The 23292-nt window shown below is 42.4% G+C and overlaps 1 protein-coding gene and 2 non-coding genes across 3 annotated transcripts in view; 2 read left to right on the forward strand and 1 right to left on the reverse strand.

The window, feature by feature from the left end:
- The window catches only part of ERN1 (endoplasmic reticulum to nucleus signaling 1), an 81551-nt gene extending 74644 nt beyond the window's left edge, over window positions 1-6907 (reverse strand). Inside the window, exon 1 of the mRNA XM_046675229.1 lies at window positions 6714-6907. Coding sequence (XP_046531185.1) covers window positions 6714-6764 — 51 coding nt within the window. The 5' untranslated portion in view covers window positions 6765-6907. The remainder of the gene's footprint in view (window positions 1-6713) is intronic.
- A 15377-nt stretch (window positions 6908-22284) lies between these two features.
- On the forward strand, window positions 22285-22354 carry LOC124247988 (small nucleolar RNA SNORD104). The gene has a single exon (XR_006890876.1). It is a non-coding gene; the product is annotated as a small nucleolar RNA SNORD104 (small nucleolar RNA).
- A 188-nt stretch (window positions 22355-22542) lies between these two features.
- Window positions 22543-22674, forward strand: LOC124248004 (small nucleolar RNA SNORA76). Its single transcript, XR_006890891.1, has one exon. It is a non-coding gene; the product is annotated as a small nucleolar RNA SNORA76 (small nucleolar RNA).
- Window positions 22675-23292: the final 618 nt, after the last annotated feature.

Here is a 23292-nt window from a genome sequence, read left to right on the forward strand (position 1 = left end):
AGTAATAACAGTTTTGATGAAAACTTCAGTGTGAATCATGTAAAAGTTATATTCAAGCAAAGAGTGGATGGAATCGGGAGATGTTTTAAATTGTGTAAGAATAATGGACTTACAAGTAAATGTATGCTTTTTTAGGGTTCCTTTTTTTGTTTTAAAGTTGAATTATTAAATTGGTTAAATAAATTATTAAATGAAGTACTGAAAAGTAAAAAAAAGGACATTTGATTTGTATGATACATGAACATTGACTCTGAAGGGGTAATTATTTTGAAAGAGACAACATTTCTTTGGATGAATAAGTTTAGGTATGTTTGTGGGAAAAACAAAACACCAAAGGTATTATTCTATTGTCAATGGTACTTTAATTTCCCAGCAACACAGCTATATGGACAAACTATGTTTTAAGAACTGTGGCCTCCAAAAAGGACAATCAACACATCAACTCTTGATTTACAGTCTTGGGGCAAAATTTTACATAGCCTCACAACCAACTGTAGAAATAATTTTGTCTGTAAGAGGTCGGCTACCCTCAAAACCAAACTCGCAGAATTATCCCGAGGTATTTCAGGGTGCTCGTGGGAGCCACATCTGCTAGAAAACTGATCTGAAACCATTGCAGACCAAAGGACCCTGCAAACAAGTTATTTAACAAATCAGAATAAAACCTTTTCTCAATAGCTTTCAGATACACGTCATCACGAGACTGCTGTCGTTATTTACATCTCCAAAATATAAATGAAACAAAATCTAAAATTCCATTTTCATTTGACTTAAAATCCACACTGCTAAAAAGAAAACAGCTTACTTTAAAATGGCTATCATAAAACCAATGTAAGGGGCCAGCCCTGTGGCCAAGTGGTTAAGTTCCCGCGCTCCGCTTTGGTGGCCCAGGGTTTCGCCGGTTCGGATCCTGGGCGTGGACATGGCACCGCTCATCAAGCCATGCTGAGGAAGCATATACATGTCAATAGAAGGACCCACAACTAAAAATACACAACTACGTACTGGGGTGCTTTAGGGAGAAAAAGGAAAAATAAAATCTTTAAAAAAAAAAAACAATGTAAGGTTAGTTTTGTGCTTTTTAAAACATCCACTATTGCTTGGGGGCTGGGGGCGGGGGCTGTAAAAGAACACATATGATCAGCAAACTACAGTTCTAGGAATGGATCCCAAGGAAATAATCAAGCAGTTAAGATACACTCAAGAGTTTAGCAACAAGAACGTTTATCACATTGTTTATAGTAATGAAAATTAAAAACAACCTCAATATCAAATGGCTGAATGGTCAAATTATGGTATATCCACTCAGAGAAGTATTAAGTAGCTTGTGAGAATAATGTTGCAGAATTAAATTTATTGACACAGAAAGATCTATATGTTTCAGTTTGGGGAAGAAAAATATTATCTATGCAAATATGTGCACAGAAAAAACATCCGGAAGGATTATATCAAGATATCAGTAGATAGGCCATCAGGGATATGCAAATCAAAACCATAAAGAGCGGCACCCCGTGGCCAAGTGGTTAAGGTCATGCACTCCACTTGAGTGGCCCAGGGTTTCGCTGGTTCAGATCCTGGGTGCTGACCTAGCACCACTCATCAAGCCATGCTGAGGCAGCGTCCCAAATAGCAGAACTAGAAGGACCTATAACTAGAATATACAACTATGTACTGGGGGGCTTTGGGGAGAAGAAGAAGGAAAAAAGAAGACTGACAACAGATGTTAGCTCAGGGTCAATCTTTAAAACAACAACAACAACAAAAATCCCATAATGAGTTACCACTTCACACCCACTAGGATGACTATAATGAAAAAGACAGACAGTAGCAAGTGTTGGTGAGGATATGGAGAAACTGGAACCTTCCTACATTGCAGGTGGGAATGTAAAATAGTGCAGTTACTTTGGAAAAGAGTCTGCCAGTTCCTCAAAAGGTTAAATATAGTTATCATATGACCCAGAAATCCCACTCTTTGGGATATACCTCAGAAAAATGAAAATATATGGCCATTCAAAAATTTGTACACTAGTGTTCATAGCAGCATTATTCATAATAGCCAAAAAGGGGGAACAACCCAAATGCCCATGAACTGAAGAATGAATATTTAAAATGTGGTATATCCATACAATGGAATGTTATTCAGCAATAAAAAGGAACAAAGCATTGATATATGCTACAACATGGATGAACCTGAAAACATTATGCTAAGTGAAAGAAGCCAGTTACAAAAGACCACATGTAATCTGATTTCATTTATATGAAATGTCTAGAATAGGGAAATCTATAGAGACAGAAAATAGATTAGTGGTTGCCAGGGGCTGGGAGGTTTGTGGGAAATGGAGAGTGACAGCTAATGGGTATGGAGTTTCTTTTGGGGATGATGAAAATATTATAAAATTGATTGCGGTGATGGTTGCACAATTCTGCAAATATACTAAAAACCATTAAGTTGTATACTTTAAATGGGTGTATTATATGACATGTGAATTATATCTCAATAAAGCTGTTAAAATGTTAAGAGAGGTAATGTTTGAGCAGTAGGATTATAGGAGGTTACTGTTGTTTTTTTAATTTAGACTTACCTATGCTTTGTAATTTTTCTACAATGAACATGATTACTTCAAGGGACTTTTAAAATTCTTCCCATGTGATCATACAGAAAGCAACACAAACACAAAAGATTTGAAGGAAAGGAAATACATCTTCCCTTATAATAGTGGAAGAACTGGAAACAACCCATAGGACTCCAGCAGAGTGATCACGAGGCAAAGCATGGCTTATTACTTTATCAACCCTGGTCAGTTCTGACCCCAGTTACAAACCCAGGGCTGGGCACAGAAGGCGCAAATGCTTCTGGCATGGTTGACGATTTACTAAGGTGCTACTAAAAGTGACAAACGAATGGCCTACTCAGAACATTTCCTAACAGGTTATAGGAAACAGTCTATGAAAAAACTGAATATGAACATAGAACACAGTTTTTGACACTGTTGTATTTGCTCTGAGTTTGTACATGAACAAAGATCATAAGAAAATCAGAAGTGATGTAGAGACTGTTTAAAAGTAACTTAAATTTTAAAAAACGAATGCAAGCAAGGAGCTTATGATTACTTTTTAAATTCTACTTTCCCAGGTCTATATCTGGCCTGTTGCACTCATTTAAATATCTCTGAGAATGTGTTGCTCTGAGGCAGGGAAGTCTGAAACCAAACATGGAATATAGGTAAAGATAAAGATAGAAAAAAATCCCCAACCCCTGGGAAATATAGCCAACTAGCATGTTTATTATTCAGGGACTATGATTCACTGTCCCTATTTTTTAAGCCAGCATCACACTCTAATCATATTGCTAGGTTACAGGCCCCGAGTTACTTGTGCATAATAAAAACTGAATCCATTAAAATGATACATTAGGCTTTTCTCCCCTATATCATCTCTTTAGGGAGAACATTTGATCATTATACAACATACAGAATATTGAACCTAAAGATTACTTTGGATCCCCAAACCAAAGAGGTTTCCAATGAAAATGAATCAGTTATCCAATCATTCTTTGACCTGAAAAATGGAGTCAAAATCTAAGGCAGGCAAATAACCATATCCCCCAGGTCCAGGCAGGCGGTACCATTCTGTCCAGACACATGTTTTCATATATGAGGTAATATAACACCCCACTGCTTTTATATCAGGACTATGGTCTCCCGTTGAACTCACTCAAGAGTAACTCCCACACACATTTTCTCCTGTGCTCTGAGGGGCTATGCCGCTGTGGAAGCTGAGTGGGCAGGTGAGTCAATGAAACAATACACACACACACGTGCACGACTACAGTCTAATTTCATGATTAGCTGATAACATGAGTTAATGAAACATTCTTCTCGTGGTTTCAGTGTAAACGCTTGATATCTCCCATTAGGATAATTCATGCAGGTGATAACTATCAGAATAAATGATGAGGACATTTCTAGTTAAGATACGTCTCAGTGTGTTTATATACACACATGGTCCTCAGTTCTCAGTGACATTTTTTAACACCCTCTGAAACCAAAACACTGGCTGAATAAAAGAAATTGTACGTATAAGTGAAGAAAGTATTTTGCCGCACCTGCTACACATCTCTTTGGTACTTGACAGAGGTGGCACCTAAACTCTGTAAAATGAGAGCTGCAGGACAGCGATGATGTGACAGCAAATATGTAACACACACCAACACTAGGTACAAGATCCAGGTGTAGGAAGGAGAGAAAAACTGACAAATAAGCACATTCTGTATTAATAAAAGACAGCATCAAGTGCTTAATAATACCGATGTTACTTCATTTTGGGTCTGATAGCCTAGTCTCAGGTCTTGATGAGTCAATGTCTGGCTCAGTCAGACACACTGAAAGAAAATCACAGTATTGCCTCCAATGCACTAGTTACTTCATCCATCAAAAAGAAATAGCGTCAAAAATATTCCTTGCAGAGGGATAGCATAACATTAAAAAAATGATGACTTAGGGGCCGGCGCAGCCGCTAAGTTCGCGTGCTCCACTTCAGTGGACTGGGGTTGACAGGTTCAGATCCCGGGAGCAGAACCACCCACTGCTTATCAAGCCATGCTGTAGTAGGCCTCCTGCATATAAAATAGAGGAAGATGGGCACAGATGTTAGCTCAGGGCCAATCTTCTGCAGCAAAAAGAGGAGGGCTGGCAGCAGATGTTAGCTCAGGGTTAATCTTCCTCACACGAAAAAAAGATGACAGAGTAAAAACCACCTTTGCGGAGGAGAGTTAGGAGAATTTACATTTATTATCTCTGATATGCAAGGTGCCTTCAAACACTTAGTATGTTAGCTGTCCCCATTTCACATATTAGGGATCAGAGTCTCTAAGAAATAAAATAACTTGCCTGAGGGCACAGCTAGCAGGTGACAAGTTAGAACTCAGATTTGCTGGATTTTACAGCCAGTTCATTCTGCACAACATCACTGCTGCCTAGTTTAACTGCACACTTTGCAATGGGTTTCATTTAGAATTTTAAAATAATAATTCTCACTATGTTTGGGGATCGAATTTTTACTGGTAGATAATTCTGGGAGTGAAATTCTGACCTTTTACCTAAAGAGCAGTTGCACTAAAACAACCTTATGATAAGGGTCTGGAATATTTTACCATGAACTCTGACAAGTTTAGATTTCTAAATACAATTTGGAAATATTTACATAAACTGAAACTATAGTCCCAACTAAAGCTAAACAGTTATTTTTGGCTTTTTAGCCTAAGTTATTCAGTAACTAAAACGCCAGAATCCACCGAAAAAACAGCAGATGGAAAGATGTGGCAAAGTAAACCATGCACACCTAGGCCCTGACGATATGAAATGACCGATTTCCATGTCCTAAGTTTGGTCGCTCAGTTTATTCTCTTACTTGTGAACAGATGCTAGTCAGCAGAGTTAACCAGTCCAAGATGAAGTACTCAAGTTCAAAACCTGACCCTAGTTGTGAAAGTGCCTTTTTTCTTAACTGAGAAGAAAAACTTAACTTACACGAGTTCTAGCATGAGGTGTGTACAGATTTTCCTTTAAAAAAAAAAAAAAGACTCTGAATTTGAAAAAGTTGGGCTTATCACTTCAGCTGTTTCCAAATTCTTCTTCCTCCAAGAGCATGGATTATTATTTATCTAAAATGCATAACTTCCAAAGGGTTCATGCTGTGGGGCTCAGGTACACACGTGTCAATTCTCCACCTGGACACCTGGGACGTGACATAACCATATTAAAGAGCACACACCGAGGTCAAGAAACAGAGCCTGCACCAGCGTACCATACCCACATCCTGAACAATACGTTTTCTTAAAAACCACTCACGAATCTAGGTTGTTCCAACCAGAAGAAAAAAAGCCAAGCCCGTCCACAAAATGTCCTCCCAACCACCGTGCCCAAATCCACAGCCTGAGTGAAGGCCTTAAATAGTTAAATAAATGTAAACCAGGAGTTTCTCTCCAGAAAAAGATGAAAAGACGTTTCAGACTGCCCCACAGCGCTCTCACGTGAGGAGAGACAGTCTTTCATTTAAAGTTCTGGAGCGGCTTCACCGCTGTCCCATATGGGGTCTTTAAAAAGAGTTCAAATCCCACAGCTTAACTTGCTTAAGGAAGTCCGGGGCACAAAAGGAAGCCTCCGGCCTCGGGAGACCAAGAAACCTGCAAGGCAGGTAGGCAGAACCGAGCTCTCGGGTACAAATGCCCACCCACTCCCAGTTGCATTCGTTTCCCAAAATTCTCGCCTTTGGAAAAGTTCAAACAAGGACTAGAAACGCAAGACATTCCCTTCCCCTCGATTACGGGTCCTTTCCGTCCTTCCTCCGCGGCCACCTGTGGGGAGGGTCCGGCAGGTGGGGCGGCCTCCCCAGGGCCCGGACCTTCTGGAGACCCCGAGGTGCCGCCAGGACGACACAGAGCTGCGCCGGAGCGCACGGGGCCCCGGAGGGCGCTGCCCGTGACAGCGGCGCTGGCCCGCGAGGCCCCTCGGGTGGCGTGCCCTCTGCGGGGCCGGCCGCGGCCGCCACTCCGGCTGACCATGAGGCGCTCCCTCCCCGCCCGGCGCCGCCTCCCCCGCCCGCCTGGAGCCTCAGCCGGGGCGCACGGGGCCTCGGGCCGCCGCCGCCGCGCTCCCAGCTCGGACCCCGGTTGGCCCCGCGCTGTCCCCCATCCCGAGCCCCCGGTCACTCACCCCGGGGCCGGGCAGCAGCAGCGCCAGCAGCAGCAGCAGCCGGGCCGGCATGGCGAGGACTCGGCTCTGTCTCCGGGCCCGGCCAGCAGGCGCGGGGGGCGGAGCGGGCAGGCGGGCGGAGGACCCGGCGGAGGCGCCGCGACGACAGCGCAGCGGCGGCCGGGATTCAGCGGGCGCAGAGCTGACTAGGCAGTGGTGACACCCCCCCATTCCCCGCACTATAAGCGCCGGGTGCCGGGGCTTCTTCCGGTCGGGGCGGGGCTGGGGGCGGGGCCTGTCCTGGGAGGGGCCGAGACTGGGCGGGGGCCGAGCTCGGGGGCGGGCCCGGGGCGGGGTTATCGCGGAGGGGCGGGGCCTAGGTCCGCACTGGCCTCCAGTTGGCCCCGGGTCCTCCGGCCGCCGCTCCTAGAGAGAAGGCCCAGGCCTCGGCGTGCGGCGTCTAGGGGCGCTGAGCGATCTTGGAAAGAAGCTTGTCCGAGGGCTGAGGGAGGCCGGCCACCCCCTACGCGGTCCCGCTAACCTCGCCGAGGGACCTGCTGCGTGAGACTTGATCAGGGAGAGGCTAGGAGACGGGCGTGCCGGGTGTCCAGAGCCCCCGCTTCGTCTTCTCACCGTGATGGAACCGTCGGGGACCTCCAGAGGGAGAGTCAGGAGCGGACTGGAGTTCCAGCAAACGCGGCGCTTCTGCCCTGCGCGCGGCAGTCCCCTAGTTCACACCCGCGGTCCTCCAGCCACGCCTCAGCTAGTCTGAAGGCCCCCTTTCTTGCCTTTCTTTGTCCTCAGGAATTCCTCTCAAATCATGTCCAACAGCCATCGATTCCCTTTAGAATAAACTGTGGCCAAGTAATCTGTAAAAAATTATAAGCAGGGGCCGGCTCCCTGGCCCAGTGGTTAAATTCGCGCGCTCCGCTGCTGGCGGCCCAGGGTTCGGATCCTGGGCGCGGACATGGCGCCGCTCGTCAGGCCACGTTGAGGCGGCTTCCCACATCCCACAACTAGAAGGACATGCAACTAAGATATACAACTGTGTACGGGGGGCAGTTTGGGGAGATAAAGCAGAAAAAAAAAAAAATTATAAGCAAAGAAGGAAACCAATTCGGCTGCTTGTGTCGTGGTTTATGTGGCATTTGCAGATGTGACCTCATGAAGCTTGAGATGACATGTGTCATAACTCATCGGAAGGAGTCGGTGTGTTGAGGACTCATTCAAGGTCTATTTGAAGACTATGGGCTATTAACCTGAATTAAAGAGCCTGGCAGCTGTTTGGTCTCTGGCTCCCATGCTGCCCTCCACTTAGATGAAAGGGAGGAGAGAGGACCTATTGTTTGCAACAAGATAGACTAAGATTCGGAAGCACAACATTTACATATCCTAGGAGAAAAAGAAAAAAGGGCTTGCAACTTCTCTCATTTTTCCTGACTTTCTCATAGGACAGCCTAAGATTTTTCAGGATGTGGGCGGAAGGAGTAAGCAATTCGAGAGAAAACAGCAAAGAAGTAGTCGGGGACTGACCAAAGGTCTGCTCTGTGTCCACCGTGAATCAATCCTATCCAACTCTAATAGACAGAAATGCTCATAGTAAGCCAAATTTCCAGAAACAAACTTCCCCAGTCCCAGCCCCTAATGCCTGGATCATGGTCAAGGGACTAACCCCCACCAGTGCTGGAGGATCCAACACACAGGTTTAAGAGTGGGATGAACCTCGGCAACCGTGAAGGTGGTAGACACATTTTGAAGTGTTATCTGCGTGTCTACATGCAAACAGAGAGGTTTGGGATTGGTGGGAAGATGTGTGGAAACAGGCTCTGTCACTCCTGAGCAGTGTAGCCAGGTGTCAGGAAGGAGCCTGTTGCACAGAACCTGGGAGGAGCTCTTTAATGATTACCTGTCCAGCTCGCAAACCGACAACAGGATCTGTAAGACCGCATGTTTGAGTTAAAAGAAGCTTGACTGGAAAATGCCACTTTCACATCCCTTCTCTGGTGCTTTTTATCAAACACAGTAAGTCAAGGAGGGGAACTTTCTGTGCTGGAACTCTGGCAGCCCTTTGACAATTCAGAATGTCACTGTGACCCTGTAAGCACAGCAGATGAAACACAAAGGGGAATGCTTACCTCAGTTTGACTCATAAATCCGTTTTAAAGATACAATAAAGAAAAAAAAATCAGTTCCAAGGGGCCTCGGCCAGGTAGGTATATTACTCTGTACTCAGTTGGACCAAATCCCCAAGCCTTAACTGCACTGTTGTATGTTCTCGGAATTTCGTATGCCCCAGTTAGATTGTTCTCACCCTTGATCAGTTCACATGTTTTATGCACTTCATTTGATTGGCAACTCGTACTGATAAACTCTGGCTTTATTCATGGCAGCATTTCCCATAATCTTGCTCCACAGTCAACTACTGTTTTAGGCAGCTTTTTGCTGATGATAAAGCAAAAGTTAGCTTCACTGATAAATACAAACAGAAACGGAAATATTTTGTAGGGTGCCTTTAAAGTGGACGTGCCCATATAAAAGACCTGAAAATGGGCAGTAAATGACCTTTCTAGGAATTGCATTCAATAGCATCCACCAAACAAGGCAAAGGTCATGGTCTTTCTGTAAAGATAAGCCCTCTTTTTCCACTAAGGTAAAAAAAAAAAAATAGAAAAAAAATATATATACAGGATTCAACAAAGAGAGCAGCAGAGCCTGAATATGTCCGGGGAGGTGGGGGGGCGAGGCAGGGAGAAAGTTAACAAATCTTACTTTCACTTCTCTCTAAACCAGTAGTTCCTAAACTTTGAGAGCTTTTAAAAAACAGATTTCCACCACCTCTTTGTGCCCTCTTCCCCTGCTGATTCAGAATCTCCAGGGGTGGAGCCCAGAGACTCTCTTCCAGTTTCCGCAGGTGACTAAGGGCAGCCAAGCCCTGGGCTCCAGCTCTCTCCTAATATCCGGCTTTAATCCCTGTCACCATGAATCCTTTTTATTTATTTTAGCAAATGTTGCCCTCTAGTGGAAGAAATTCTGTGTGTGCCTATTTCATTTCTCCTTAAAACCCTGCAAAATTTCATTTAAAAATGATGATGGGCTTAGTTTCCAGATAGTTATTTAGTGAGAAGGAAGCTCCCTTTGAGGAGACGGGAAAGGAAAAGCTGGTAAAACCAGAAAGGGAGGTCACAGTTGAAAGCTCCAGGAACGTCTCAAAGGAACAGTGTCTATCAGAATAAGTCGCCTCTGACTTTTTTTGGTGATCTTGGTGCTGCAGCTGCTGCTTCCAAACGGACTTGAACTTAGTTACAACACATGTGGGGTAGTTATGGGATAAATGAAACGATGAGGCAAGAATCACTGGTAGCAAGCTCAATTTTTATCTCCTTCGTGTCCTGATGTTTAAGGGAAGTTTTTAGAAAGCTGCTGTCCCTGTGAGCAGTTTGGTTCTGAGGCAAATAGAACGTTGGCTCTTCCTGTTCTGAGAGGACTGGATTTGAAGCGATTGTGACACTCATTCTGAAGAACTTCTCTTTACCACAGAATCCAACCTACTGCATGCATTCTTGTATTGCAAATGTGAGTCTTTCCTATTGTCGCCGTTAATAGTTATCGGCTGTTCGCTATTGTTTGGAAATGTGCAGATACACACTTTATGGAATCATCTCCTATTATCTGCACAGCAGTTCTTTGAGGTATGTGTTTTTTTGTTTGTTTGTTTGTTTTGTTTGAGGAAGATTAGCCTTGAGCTAACATCTGCTGCCGATCCTCCTCTTTTTGCTCAGGAAGACTGGCCCTGAGCTAACATCGTGCCCATCTTCCTCTACTTTCTATGTGGGACACCTACCACAGCATGGCTTGCCACGCGGTGCCATGTTCACACCCGGGATCCGAACCGGTGAACCCTGGGCCACCGAAGCGGAACGTGCACACTTATCCGCTGCGCCACCAGGCTTGCCCCATGAGGTATGTGTTATTAGCCCCATTCTACAGAAGACACATTGAGATTTTAAAAGGTTAACAGCCCAGAGGGTAACAAATGGCTAGTAAGAGGCACAACCTGGATAGAACACAGCTATCTACATAACTTCAGAGCTTGTCTGGTCAACCCCAGTTGCTACAACATTTTCCACCATTAGCTGGTTGTTATTCTTGCCCCTGCCCACAGCATCATGACAAGGCATCATTATGTGACCTGTAGATGCAGTTAAGCAGGAGCCCAGATTGGCATGTTCCTGGAATACTAACAACAACCAGAAGTTTGTACAAATATGTAGTGATGAAGGGGCATTGCCTCAAATAACATGTAAGTCTCCTGATCTCATCTGGGGGTTGTGCAAAAGGATGTAAGGAACAGAGCAGCCATCTGGGAGAGAAGACCGAGCTTTCTCCTGGGGTTTCTGCCCTGGAGGTAGCTCAGTCTAATCCTGACAGATTATTTGTTCGCTTGCCTCTGAGCTGTTGTATTTCACACCCATTTGTGCCACGTCTACATGCCACCATGGTGAAGTGTCTGCAGTGTCACTAGTTTATCATATATTAATATTCTCAAAGGGCCAACACAGCACCAGTGTGGAAATGGCCATCCTTTCCAAGTGCCTCCACTTCCTCAACAGCCAGTCCCTCCTAATCCCCTGGGGTCTGGCTTTTTTCCACAGAACTCTCTGGAAACTTCTCTCAAGCAGCTCATAAACATCCTTCCTCTTGTAAAATCCCCGTGGTCATGCCTCATCGTTTTTTGTCCAGGGTCTCTCTTCAGTTCAGGTACGTTAATGCTTCTTTTTTCTCGAACTTTTCCTCCTTGGGTATTACCATTTTCTGTCTTTCTTCCTGTCTCTCTGCTCATTTTTCTCCTTCTGGACTGTTTTCAAGGCTTCATATGTAGACCTTACCTTTTCTCTCTCTCTCCTTTTCAGCTGGGACAGCTCATTCACAGATGTAACAAAGTTTTAGAGCAGAAAAGAACTTTAGCTATAATTTTGTCAGCTTCATTTTGCAAATGACTTCGTCTCTGACCTCTGCATGGATAATTACCACTCATTCATTCATTTATTCATTCATTCTTTTAACTAATATCATTGAGGGCTTCTGAGTGCAAAGGATTGGTACCATGAGGGAATATCAGAGTTTGCAACTTGGGAAAGGTGATAGAACATACACGGAAATAACCACCGTACAAGGCTGACTGTGAAAAGTACAAGAAGGCGAGAATAAACTCAGAAACAGAATTAGGATGTTCAAGAGAGAGATGGGTCTGGTGGAAGGAAGGGGATGGGATGGAGAGAGCAAGGAGGGCTTCAAGGAAGAAGTAGTGTCTGTGCTAGGCCTTTTGTCAGATTTGACAGGGGAAAGGATATTCTAGGGGGAGACGAGGAGCTGAACAAAGGCCTGGGGAAAGGAAAGCACTGCGTGGCTTTATGGGTGCCCAAGCTAAGTCATCAGTGAGCCCTTTCTTGGTTTCTGCTCAGAGGAGCAGTGGGAGGTGAGGCTGGGCGGGAAGGCAGGAGGCACCGGCAGGGCAGGGCCACTGAAGTCAGGCTGGGCTTCTCTGGTAGGCAACAGAGTGAGACAGGACTGAAGTGCTTCAGGGGGAGAGTTAGGGGAAAAGGCAGGTATTTGAGAGACCATTAGGAGACTGTTAACAAGGGCTATTTTGGTCTTAATCTAGAGCAAGGAGAGGAAGGAGGAAATAGGATAGATACCAGAGACCCTGCCAAGGCAGAATGGAAAACATTTGGCTGGTGCAGTTACACAAACAAGAAGACTGAGAAGAAGGAACTCAACAATAGTTTATCAGACGTTTATCGTGTTCAAGGGGCTGTTCCCACTGTTGGGACCACAGAGGGAGCAAGCGAACAGGAATTGGGGCCAGCCTTGCAAGAGCAGCAGACATGCTAGATGGTCTGGACAGACCTGTTGACTGTCCGCTAATGGGCACTTACCCAAGCTGGGCCAATCATATTACTCTATTGTAGTAGCTAGTTTCCAAAGATGGCCCCAAACAATACCTCCCTATATGCACATGCCCCTCTTCTCATCCATAGGGAGAGATTATTTCCTCTCCCTTTGAATGTGGGCTGGTTCTGTGACTGGTTTTAACCAGAAGTGACATTCAGGGACTTCCTAGCCCAGGTTTAAGAGGCCTAGCATCTTCCATTTCCCTCTTAGAATACTTGTTCTTGTGGGGCTCCCTCTTGGAACCTAGCTGCCGGGTTGGGAGAAGCCCAAGCCACACACAGGCTATATGGAGGAGAATGGAGTGGCTCTAATTAACAGCTCCAGCTGTCTACCACTTGGGTGAACCATCTTGGATGTTCCAGCCCAATCAAGCCCTGAGGTGACCTCAGCTGACACCACATGGAGCCAAAGAACCTCCCGGCTGAGCCTAGTTAACTCACAGAATTGTGAGATATAATAAAATAGCTGTTGTTTCAAACCACTGAGTTATGGAGTAGATTGTTGTGCAGTAATAGATAACCCAGACAGCTACCTATCTGACCACCTTTACTTGACCCATAGATAGGCTTGTACCCAATCTGACCCCAACTAGAGCCATGAAAAGAGACTCATTTCCTTTCTAGTGGCAAAGCTAGGAGGTGTGAGGCCCAGGAGCTGCCTCCACCCTATAAAGAAAGCCAATAAAAAAGAAAAGAGTTGACAAGAGAAGCACAGAGGCAGTCAGGGAGCCCTGGACAAACTTGAGCTCTGAGTCCACTTGGCTTGAGATCAGCCTGCCCAGCTCTCCTTTCCCTGTTTAACCAAACCTTCCCCTATTTACCCCAGCTAGTTTGAGTCGGTTTCTGTCACTTACAACCAATAAACCCTGATTCAAATGCTGGCTCAGCATTTTTAAGAGGACTAAATTGACACTGTATATGACTACACCCGGCCCATGGCCAACCCTCAGTGTAGTTTTCTTTCTCCTTTTCTCTTCCCAACTCACACCTGCACCCTGCAGAAGGCTCTGTGGTTGAAGGGTGGATGAAAGAGGGATACCAAGTATATAAAATATAGGTTTCTTTTTAACCCCCAACTACATCGTAGATTACTTGAGAACAGGGACTGTCTTATTCGTATTCATATTTCCAGTGCCTAGAACAGGATCAAGCATGGAAGAGGAAATTTTGAAATGTTTTTTGAAAGCACAAGTGAATGAGGTGCTACGCCTTTTTCTGGGACAGGAGAGAAGGATGTTATGTTGAGGCAGAGAAGAAGGAAGTTAAGAGAAATCATATGGGATGATTTGGGTCCCTTCCAGTCTTGGCTCTTCATGCTTCCACACATCACCTTCCTCCACCCATATACACCCAAGGCAGCCTACAAGCAAGTCTCAATGCTGGCTGGACAATCGTTTTAGACTTTTCCCATCTTTCCTCCTGACATGCTCCTCCCAATGTTCTCTGTTTTCTTCCATCTTCCCTCCTGACATGCTTGTATTCCTCTCACTTCCCAGGAACCCCGTTCCGCACTTACCTCAGGTCCCTCCAAACTCGATGTTCTTCTTGACTCTCCTCCTATGGCCTCATATCTTGGCTCTTGTGCACAATTTTTGGTTTGATGTACTGTTCTGGGTTAGGACTCCCCACTGCCCCTCCTTCTCCAGGTCCCTTGGTTCACTGGGTGATTCATGGGGAGGGATTTTAGTAACTCTCCCTCAAGACTGAAGTGTACAGATGTGAACGTTGGATGAACCCAACCTTTGCAGGTAACAGGGAATAGTTTTGAGTAAAACAAAGGGTGGCCTTTGGGAGGTTGCATGATATAGTGATCAAGAGCATAAGCTTTGAAATCAAGGTGCTATGATTTCAAATCCCAGCTCTGCTTGGCCATTTATTAATTGTGTAAATGTAAACAAATTAATCTCCTTTGAGCCTTGGTTCTCTGATTGTTCTGAGAATTAGAGCTAAAAAACAGAAATAGTATTACCTACCTTTCAGGGCTGTCCTGAGAATTAGAGCTCAAATATGTGAAGTACCTTATCTGGCAGGCACTCTACAACTGGTAACTCATGCTATTGTTGGAGGGAAGATAAATCTGAACTGTGGACTGTCACAAGGAGCTTGAACTCCATCAGCCTATGTCACTCTCGTGCTTAAAACCTACCAATGACTTCCTTTGCTCTTAGAGAATCCAGGACCTTTATTATGACTCATAAGGCCCCGTGTTCATGGCCACTGCATACCTCGTCGGCCTCATTCATTCCACACTTCCCTCGTTCTTCATACTCTAGCGTAGTCATCTTCTTTTGGTTCCAGAAGGCGCCAAGCTCCTCCCCACCTCGAGGCTTCCTACATCTAAGAAGGGGCTAAGTCTGTGTGTGTGTGCAGGGATGGGAGCGTTGTGTAGGGGAAATAAAGGTAGATGAAGTACCTCACTGCTGCAGTGTCCCAGATTGTTGCTTTGTTCTTAACTGTGAAAATTAGAAAAACGTACCCTTGAAAATAAACCATGTGGTGGATACATGTGCTTGCTTTCTTAGCATCCTTTTTTCTTATTCCCATATCCTAAGAGCCCCTGATTGCCATGTGGACCCCCGTGTTGTTTATATGTGATTATCACCACCTCCAGCACCAGGAAGGACCCAGAATGAGTAAACCAATCAGCATTTTCTATCTCTTTGGCCATGGGTTCAGGAGTGAGCCCACAAATTTAAAAAGCTTCAGTGGGAATGCATCTAAGGGAACATGGCGCCTAGGAGCTGTTGGAGCTGCCTTTAGGATGAGGCTGACACCACAGATGGCTGCAGGGTGATGGGGCAAGCCTTGCCTGGAGCCTGGCTCCTCTGTGTTTTTAAGTTGTGTAAGCCAATAAGCTACTTTATGACTTAAACCAATTTGAGATGAGTTTTCTGTTACTTATAATAAAAAGCCTTATGAAATTATATAAATATATATAGTATTCTACATAGTTTTTAACCCTAGAGATAACCTTAGAGAATTTTAAAAGGTTGCCTGATTGCAAATCACTACACAAGATGAAACAAAACAAAGTCTACATAGGAAATTATGAAAATCAAGGGGAACTTCCCAATTAAAAAGCAAATAACAAAGAGAAATGAAAATTTACATCCTGATTGCAACCTCATGAGAGACCCTGAGCCAGAATTATCTAGATAAGTCATTCCCTATTTTTCTCACCCACAGAAACTGTAAGATAATAAATCTTTTTTGTTTTAAACCACTAGGCTTCAGGGTAATTTGTTATGCAGCAATAAATAATTAATACGTACACAAAATAAATTTAAAAGGATCAAAATCATACAGAGTATATTCTCTGACCACAACAGAATTAAACTAGATACTAATAACAAAAAGATATCTGGAAAATTGCTAACTATTTGGAAATTAAACATCACCCTAAGTAACCCATGGGTAAAAGAGAAGAAATCACAAAGGAAATAAGAAAATATTTTGAACTGAATGTTAACGAAAACACAACATAAGATGTGGGATGCCTCTAAAGCAGTCTTTTGAGAGAAAATTATAGTTTTAAATGACTTATATTAGAAAAGAAAGATCTCAAATGAATGTTCTAAGCATCGCATCCACTTAGAAACTAGAAGAGCTAATTGGACTCAAAGTAAGTGGAAAAAAAGAAATAATAAGTGGAAATCAATTTAAAAACAGAATATCAATGAAGCTAAAAATTGACAAATCTCTAGCTAGACTGATCAAGGAGAAAAAAACTCAAATTATCAATATCAAGAATGAAAGAGGGGCCATCATAAGAGATCCTACAGATATTGAAAGGATAATAATATTATAAATAACTTTGTGCCAAAAAATTCAACAACTTAGGTAACATGGATAAATTTCTTAAAAGATATAAATTATTAAAACTGACACAAGAAGAAATACAAAATCTTGATATAAAATATGAATATATTTATCCTGATATAAACATATCTCATTTTATAAGGCCAGTGTTATTCTCATGCCCATATCAGTCAAAGACATTACAAGAAAAGAAAACTACAGAACATATCCCTTAAAAATACACTGGCCAATCAAATCCAGCCAAATATAAAAATGATCGTGCATCATAATTAAGTGGAACTTGTCTCAGCAATGCAAGATTGGCTTAACATTTGAAAATCAATCAGTTTAATTCAACACATTGGCCGAATAAAGGAGAAAATTTATATGATTATTTTAATTTAAAAAAGCATTGATAAAATTTGACACTTACCCTTAGTAAAAAGTCTCAGGAAACTAGGAATAGAAGGGAACTTTTTCTACCTCATGAAGGGCATCTATGAAAAACCTACAGCCAAAATCATAATGATGAAAGAGGGAATGCTTTACTCCTGAGATCAGGAACACTGCAAAGAAGTTTGCTCTCTACACCTCTGTTCTACATTATACTGAAGTGCAATATGGCAAGAAAAAGAAATAAATGACATACATGTTGGAAATTTAAAAATATACACAGAAAAGTCCAAAGGAATTTACCAAAGAGCTACCAGAATAAATGAATTTAGCAAGGTTATAGGATACAAAGTCTATTTACAAAAATGAATTGCATTTCTATATACTAGCAATGAACACTTAGAAATCGAAATTTAAAGACAATATACTCCATCATAGCATTGAAAATGAAATACTTAGGAATAAATTTCACAAAATATATGCAAGATTGTACAATGAAAACTAAATAAGTGAAATATACCATGTTCATGGAATGGAAGACTCAACATTGTTAAGATGTCAATTCTTCCCAAATTGATCTATAGACTCAACACAACATCAGTCGAAATTCTTGCAGGCTTTTTTGCAGAAATTGACAGGCTGATTCTAAAATGTATTTGGAAATACAAAAGACCTAGAATAGCCAAAGGAATTTTGAGAAAGAACAAAGAGGGCTCATACACTTGATTTCAAGAGTCACTATAAAGATACAGTAACCAAGACTATAGTATTGGCATAAGGATAGATACATAGCAATGCAAAAGAATATAGAGTTCAGAAATAAACTCACACAAACATGGTCAATGATTTGCTGACAAAGGTGACATGGTAACCCAAAGGGGAAAGGATATTCTTTTCAACAAATCACGCTGGAACAACTGTATATCCATATGCAAACAAATGAGCCTAACCCTCATCCCTCACGATACACAAAAATTAACTTGCAATAAATAGGTCATAGACTCAAATGAAATAGCAAACACTATAAAACTTCTAGAAGAAAACGTAGGAGAAAAATCTTTGTGACCTGTGTTAGGCAAAGCTTTTTTAGATAAGACACCAAAAGCACTATCCATAAAAGAAAAATATTGATAAATCAGATTTCATCAAAATTTTAAATGTCTCCTCTTTGAAAGATACTGTTAAGAAAATAAAAAGGCAAATAACAGACTGGGAGGAAATATTCACAATATTCACAAGGATCTAGACACAAAGAACTCATACAACAAAAAGTGGACAAAAGATCTGAATAGATACTTTACAGAGAGATATATTAATGGTCATATGAAAAGATGCTCAACATCTTTAGTCATTAGAAAAATAGAAATTAAAACCACAATGAGGTATCGCTACATACCTACTAAAATGGCTAAAATGAGAAAGACTGATGATACCAAGTGTTGACTAGGATTTGAAGTAACTGGAACTCTCATACATTGCTGGTATGAGGGGGAAAGGGTACAACCACTTTGGAAAATAGTTTGGCAGTTTCTTATAAAGTTCAAGATATACACTTATCACATGATCCAGTAATTCTACTCCTAAAGAAATACAAACAAATGTCCATAAAAAGACTCTACACACATGTTCATAACAGCTTTATTCATAATAGCTCCAAACTGGAAACAACCCCAATTCCGTAAACATGTGAACAGAAAAACAAATTGTGGCATAGTCACACAATGACATAGTACTCAGCAACGAAAAGGAATGAATTACTGATACAATAATATGCGTGAATCTCAAAAACATTAGAGTACGTGACAGCAGCTAGACACAAAAGACTACAAGCTGCATGATTCCATTTACAAGAATATCTAAAACAGGTAAAACCCTCCTCTAATAACAGAAACCAGATCAGTGGTTTCCTGGGGTGGTGGTTGTTGGGGATAGGGACTGCCTGCAAAGAGGCAGGAGGAAATATTTTTGAGTGATGAGAATAGTCTATGTCTTGATTAGGAGGGAGGTTACATAAGCAGATATATTTGTAAAAAACTCAGGGAAATGGCTGCTTTTTATTGTATGCAGAGCTGATTTTTAAAAGAGGAAATACAGAAGAGAAAACATGATTGTCAACTGATTGGTCCACGATCATACAAAAATATATTAGACCCTATTAAAATTTAACTACAATGAGATACCATTTTATACTCACCATTTTGGCAAACGTATAAAAAGTCTGAAAATATCAAGAATTCGTGAGGGTGTAGGTCAATGTGGGAGCGCAAATTAGAGCATCCACTTTGGAAAATAATTTGGCACTACCTAGAAAGTTGAAAATGTACCTACCCTACCACTCAGCAACTGTGCTTCTGTGTACATTCCCCAAAGGAACTTTGTGCATACACACAAAAATATTGGGAGCACCTTTGTAATAGTTTGTGATAGTAAAAACTGGAAGCTATTTTAAGCATCTAACATAAAGAGAACATGTGTAAACTGCAGTATAATTGTGTACTAGGATGCTACACAGCAGTGAACCTGGCTGCATTACTACAATTACTGGTTGCACTACATACAACATGCACGTCACCAATATTAAGCAATAAAAAGAGCAAGTCACAGAAGTATATATACAGTATATTCTAGGTCTTATAGTTTGAAATCAAGCAAAACTTGAAAAATAATATACAAATATATGAGGCAAAACTAAAAGAAAAGCGAAACAAGACAAACTCAAAGTTCAGTATAGCAGTTTTCTCTGAGAGAGAGGGAGATGGAATGAGAGCAGGCAAAAAATGAGCTTCAAAGTTATGATGTCATTTTTCTTACACTAAGTGGTAAGTATATGAAGGTTCAACTTGTCAGTAATCTCTAAACCACACATGTACTTTATATGTACTCGTCTGTATGCAGAGATATTTCATAATAAAAATTTTAAAGGAATTTTTTTAAAGGCAAATATTGTCACATTGGGCTAAACACTATAATTCAACCATATGTCTCACACAACAGACACACCAAAAACAAAATAACACAGAAAGGTTAAAAATAAAGGGATGGGAAAAATTATACCAGACAAACACAAACAAAAAAAGACACGAGTAACGATGCTAATGTAAGATAAACTAAAACTCAAGGCAAAAAACACAAATAACTTAGAGTGTTCTTTTATACATAGATATATGTAATCCATGATGGAAATATTATCAGCCGCAAACCATAATGAGATAAATAGCATAGCCTCAAAATATACAAAGCAAATAATGACAGAAATAACCAAAGAAAGTGACTGAGGCATAATTTTTTATTTTATTTTTTGTTTTTAATTTCATACAGTAAAATTAAATCTTCTGGGTGAACAGTTTTATGAGTTTTGACAAATGCATAAAATCGTGTAACCACCACCACAATCAAGGTACTGTCACCCTCAAAAATGCCCTCCTGCTGCCCCTTTGTAGTCAAATGCTCCCCACACCCCCGTCTCTGGAAACTCTTTGATCTGTTCTCCATCCTTACAGTTTTGTCTTTCTAGAATGTCATACAAATGGAATCATACCATCTTTGGAGTCTGACGCCTTTCACTCAGCATAATGCCTCTGAGATTCTTCTGAGTGTTGTACGTATCAACAGTTCATTCTATTTCATTGTTACATAGCATTCAATCGTCTGGATGTACCACAACTGCTTATCATTCACCCAATGAAGGGATTTCGGGGGGTTCCAGTTTGGGGAATTATGAATAATGTTATTATAAACATTTCTGTACTGGATTTGCGTGAACATAAATTTTCATGTCTCTTGGTTAAACGCCCAGGAACTGCTAGGTCATATGGTTAAGTGCACATTTAACTTTATAAGAAAGTGTCCAACTTCTTTTCCAAAATGGTTGCGCTATTTTGCATTTCCAAACAGTAATGGAGCAAAGTTCTCGTTGCTTTGCATCTTCACCCGCATTTGGTATTTGAAGCATAATCTTAACACATCACTATCAGTCAACGTCAGTGCATACATTCCCAATCAAGTATAAAATATGCAGAGATTTGGACAATATAATCACAACACAACTAAGGCTGAATTAATATATATTTCATGTCTATATTTGCACCTGATACTGAAAACATCTTCATTTCAAGAATCTATGGAATATTTATAAAAATAGGTCATATTCTAGGCCATGAAGAAAATGTTAATACCTTTCCCAATGCAGAAACTGTACCACAGTGTAATAAATGTTGACATTAATAACAAAGTTTAAATAATAATAAAAATAAGCATAGAAGTTACAAAACACTTGCCAAAACAATTACTGCTTTGGACAAAAGAGGAATTTTTAAATTTAACTAAAAACTATGTAGAAAATAATGAAAATAAGAGACAACCACAAACTCATAGGTTGAAATGGTTTCTTTATTACAAAAAACAATACATTTTTCTTATTAAGAAGAAAAAAGGGAAAGAATCCCCAAGGGAAACATACGAAGGAAATAAAAGATAAGCAGAGATTGTGATTGCTTACTGTTCCCTCTCCCGGTAAATCAAGCTCTTACAGGACAGAGCCACATTCCTATCCGCTAGTGAAAAGTGTGCCTGGCTCAGAGTATGAACCCAATACTTACAAGCACTTTTCGCTTTCTCTAAGTTAGGCCTTCTCTCCTTTGGGCTTCCACAATAGGCTATTCATAGCTCTATTTTAGCATTTATCAAAGTACTGCGATCACGTAAGTTTTCCACATCACACAAACCCTTTAAAAACAACTATTTGTTTACCACTCAGAATGTGCCAAGCGATTGACATTCATTCATTTAATCCTTACAACTTTTTTAGATATTCCTATTTTTCAGAAATTGACGCTCAGAAAGGTTAAGTGATCACGGTCATAGATGGAATTCATCACAAATACAGGATTTGGTTGCACATCGGATTACTTTCAAACACAAGCTCTTTCCATCAGAAGAGGTTACTTCGAACTCAGGGGCAAGGTTAATTTTGTTCACTTTTATATCCTCAGCTCCTAGCCTAAGCTCCTGACACAGAATATCTTAAACAAGGTAGGCATTACTTGCGTCCTGCTGTTTATGAAATTTTGTTCTGTGTACTGGAAAGAAACGCACTAAACTCAAGCCGACAATAGAGATTTGGAAAAACATGCAAGGCACTGTACGACTCTCAGTCGTTCCTAGAGTTCCATCTCTATGGTTAGCAATGTGACCGCTCTATGGCCTGGAGGACTCAGAGAGCACGGCCAATCATTAGGCCACTTTACAGGCACGTGGCCGGAAGTTCTACTTGCTATTGGTTAATAGCGATAAAGCCCGCCCAACCACATCCTGCCTACGCCTTTAAGTAGGAGCCGGGCGCGTCATCCCGCCTTTCGAAAACTGTGAAGCTGGCAAGGTGAGGTTGTGGTTCTTCTGGGTCGTGGTGGGTAGCTCCTCAGGGTTGGAAGCCGGGTGTGGGCGGGCGGCCAGCGGTGATGACATCCCAATCAAAGCACGTGTTAGACTGCTGACGCGGGTGATGCGAACTGGAATCTGAGCCGGGCCGCCGCCGCGGCGGGGAGGGACCGGGTCTGCGGGGGCACATCCGCTCAGCCACCTCTCGTTCTTGCAGATCCCGGCCGGACTGAGGACGTCGGATATCACTGTTCTCTCAGCCCTTGGACTTTCCCCCAAAGCTTCTCAATAAAATGGTTTGATCCCATCGCTGGTGTGTTTCTTGTCGTGACGCGCTGCCTTTGAGCCCCTGCTGCGCCTGCACGTGGCGCCGGGGGTCAGGCTGCGGCGCCAGAGTACGCGCTTGCGCATAACTGGGGCCGCCTCCCGCTCGCCGGCGGCCCTTTTAACCGCGAGCGACAAGGCGGCACTGGGTGCCGGGAGCGGGAGGTTTGCCCGGGATTTCCCTGGAAGCTTTGACTACGATCTCTTGGTTAGTGAGACATGACGTGCAGATTCAGTTAACCGCGGCCCGGATAGCCTCCGCTGGGAGCGGAGATGAGAATCCGGCTGCGGCCTCGCGTAGTTTAACGGCCGTGGTGTAGTTCCCAGGAACTGGCTTCGGTCTTGAGCTGCATGAACTTACCTGGCTAAGGTGCGGTCGCGACCTATTTAGAGAAACTACCATTTAGGCCCAACTGCTTACGTGGATACTGTGTGCCAAGCTTGAGGCAAATTAATGTGTCCCATTAGCCTAAACAGCTCACAGTAACAGTAGGTGTGAAGATGATTTCATGCATGCTGGGCACAACATAGGCTCCTACAGAAAGGCAGGATCCTTCGTGATCCAGATTCTAGGTGATTAATTTCTCACCTAGGCTTAGGCGAAATGTGCATCTGTTTTGAGTACAGGCAGCACTGTTGAAGGGCAAGGATGCAGAAGTGCGGTGCCTAAACTGCTTTGGCGTTTAATAACTAGAGGGCCCCCCAAGTTAACGGGTCTACTAGGCAATTAAAGGTGTAAGCTCCAGCTCAAGAGGGGG

Source organism: Equus quagga, chromosome 11, assembly GCF_021613505.1.
Source record: "Equus quagga isolate Etosha38 chromosome 11, UCLA_HA_Equagga_1.0, whole genome shotgun sequence".
NCBI lineage: Eukaryota > Metazoa > Chordata > Mammalia > Perissodactyla > Equidae > Equus > Equus quagga.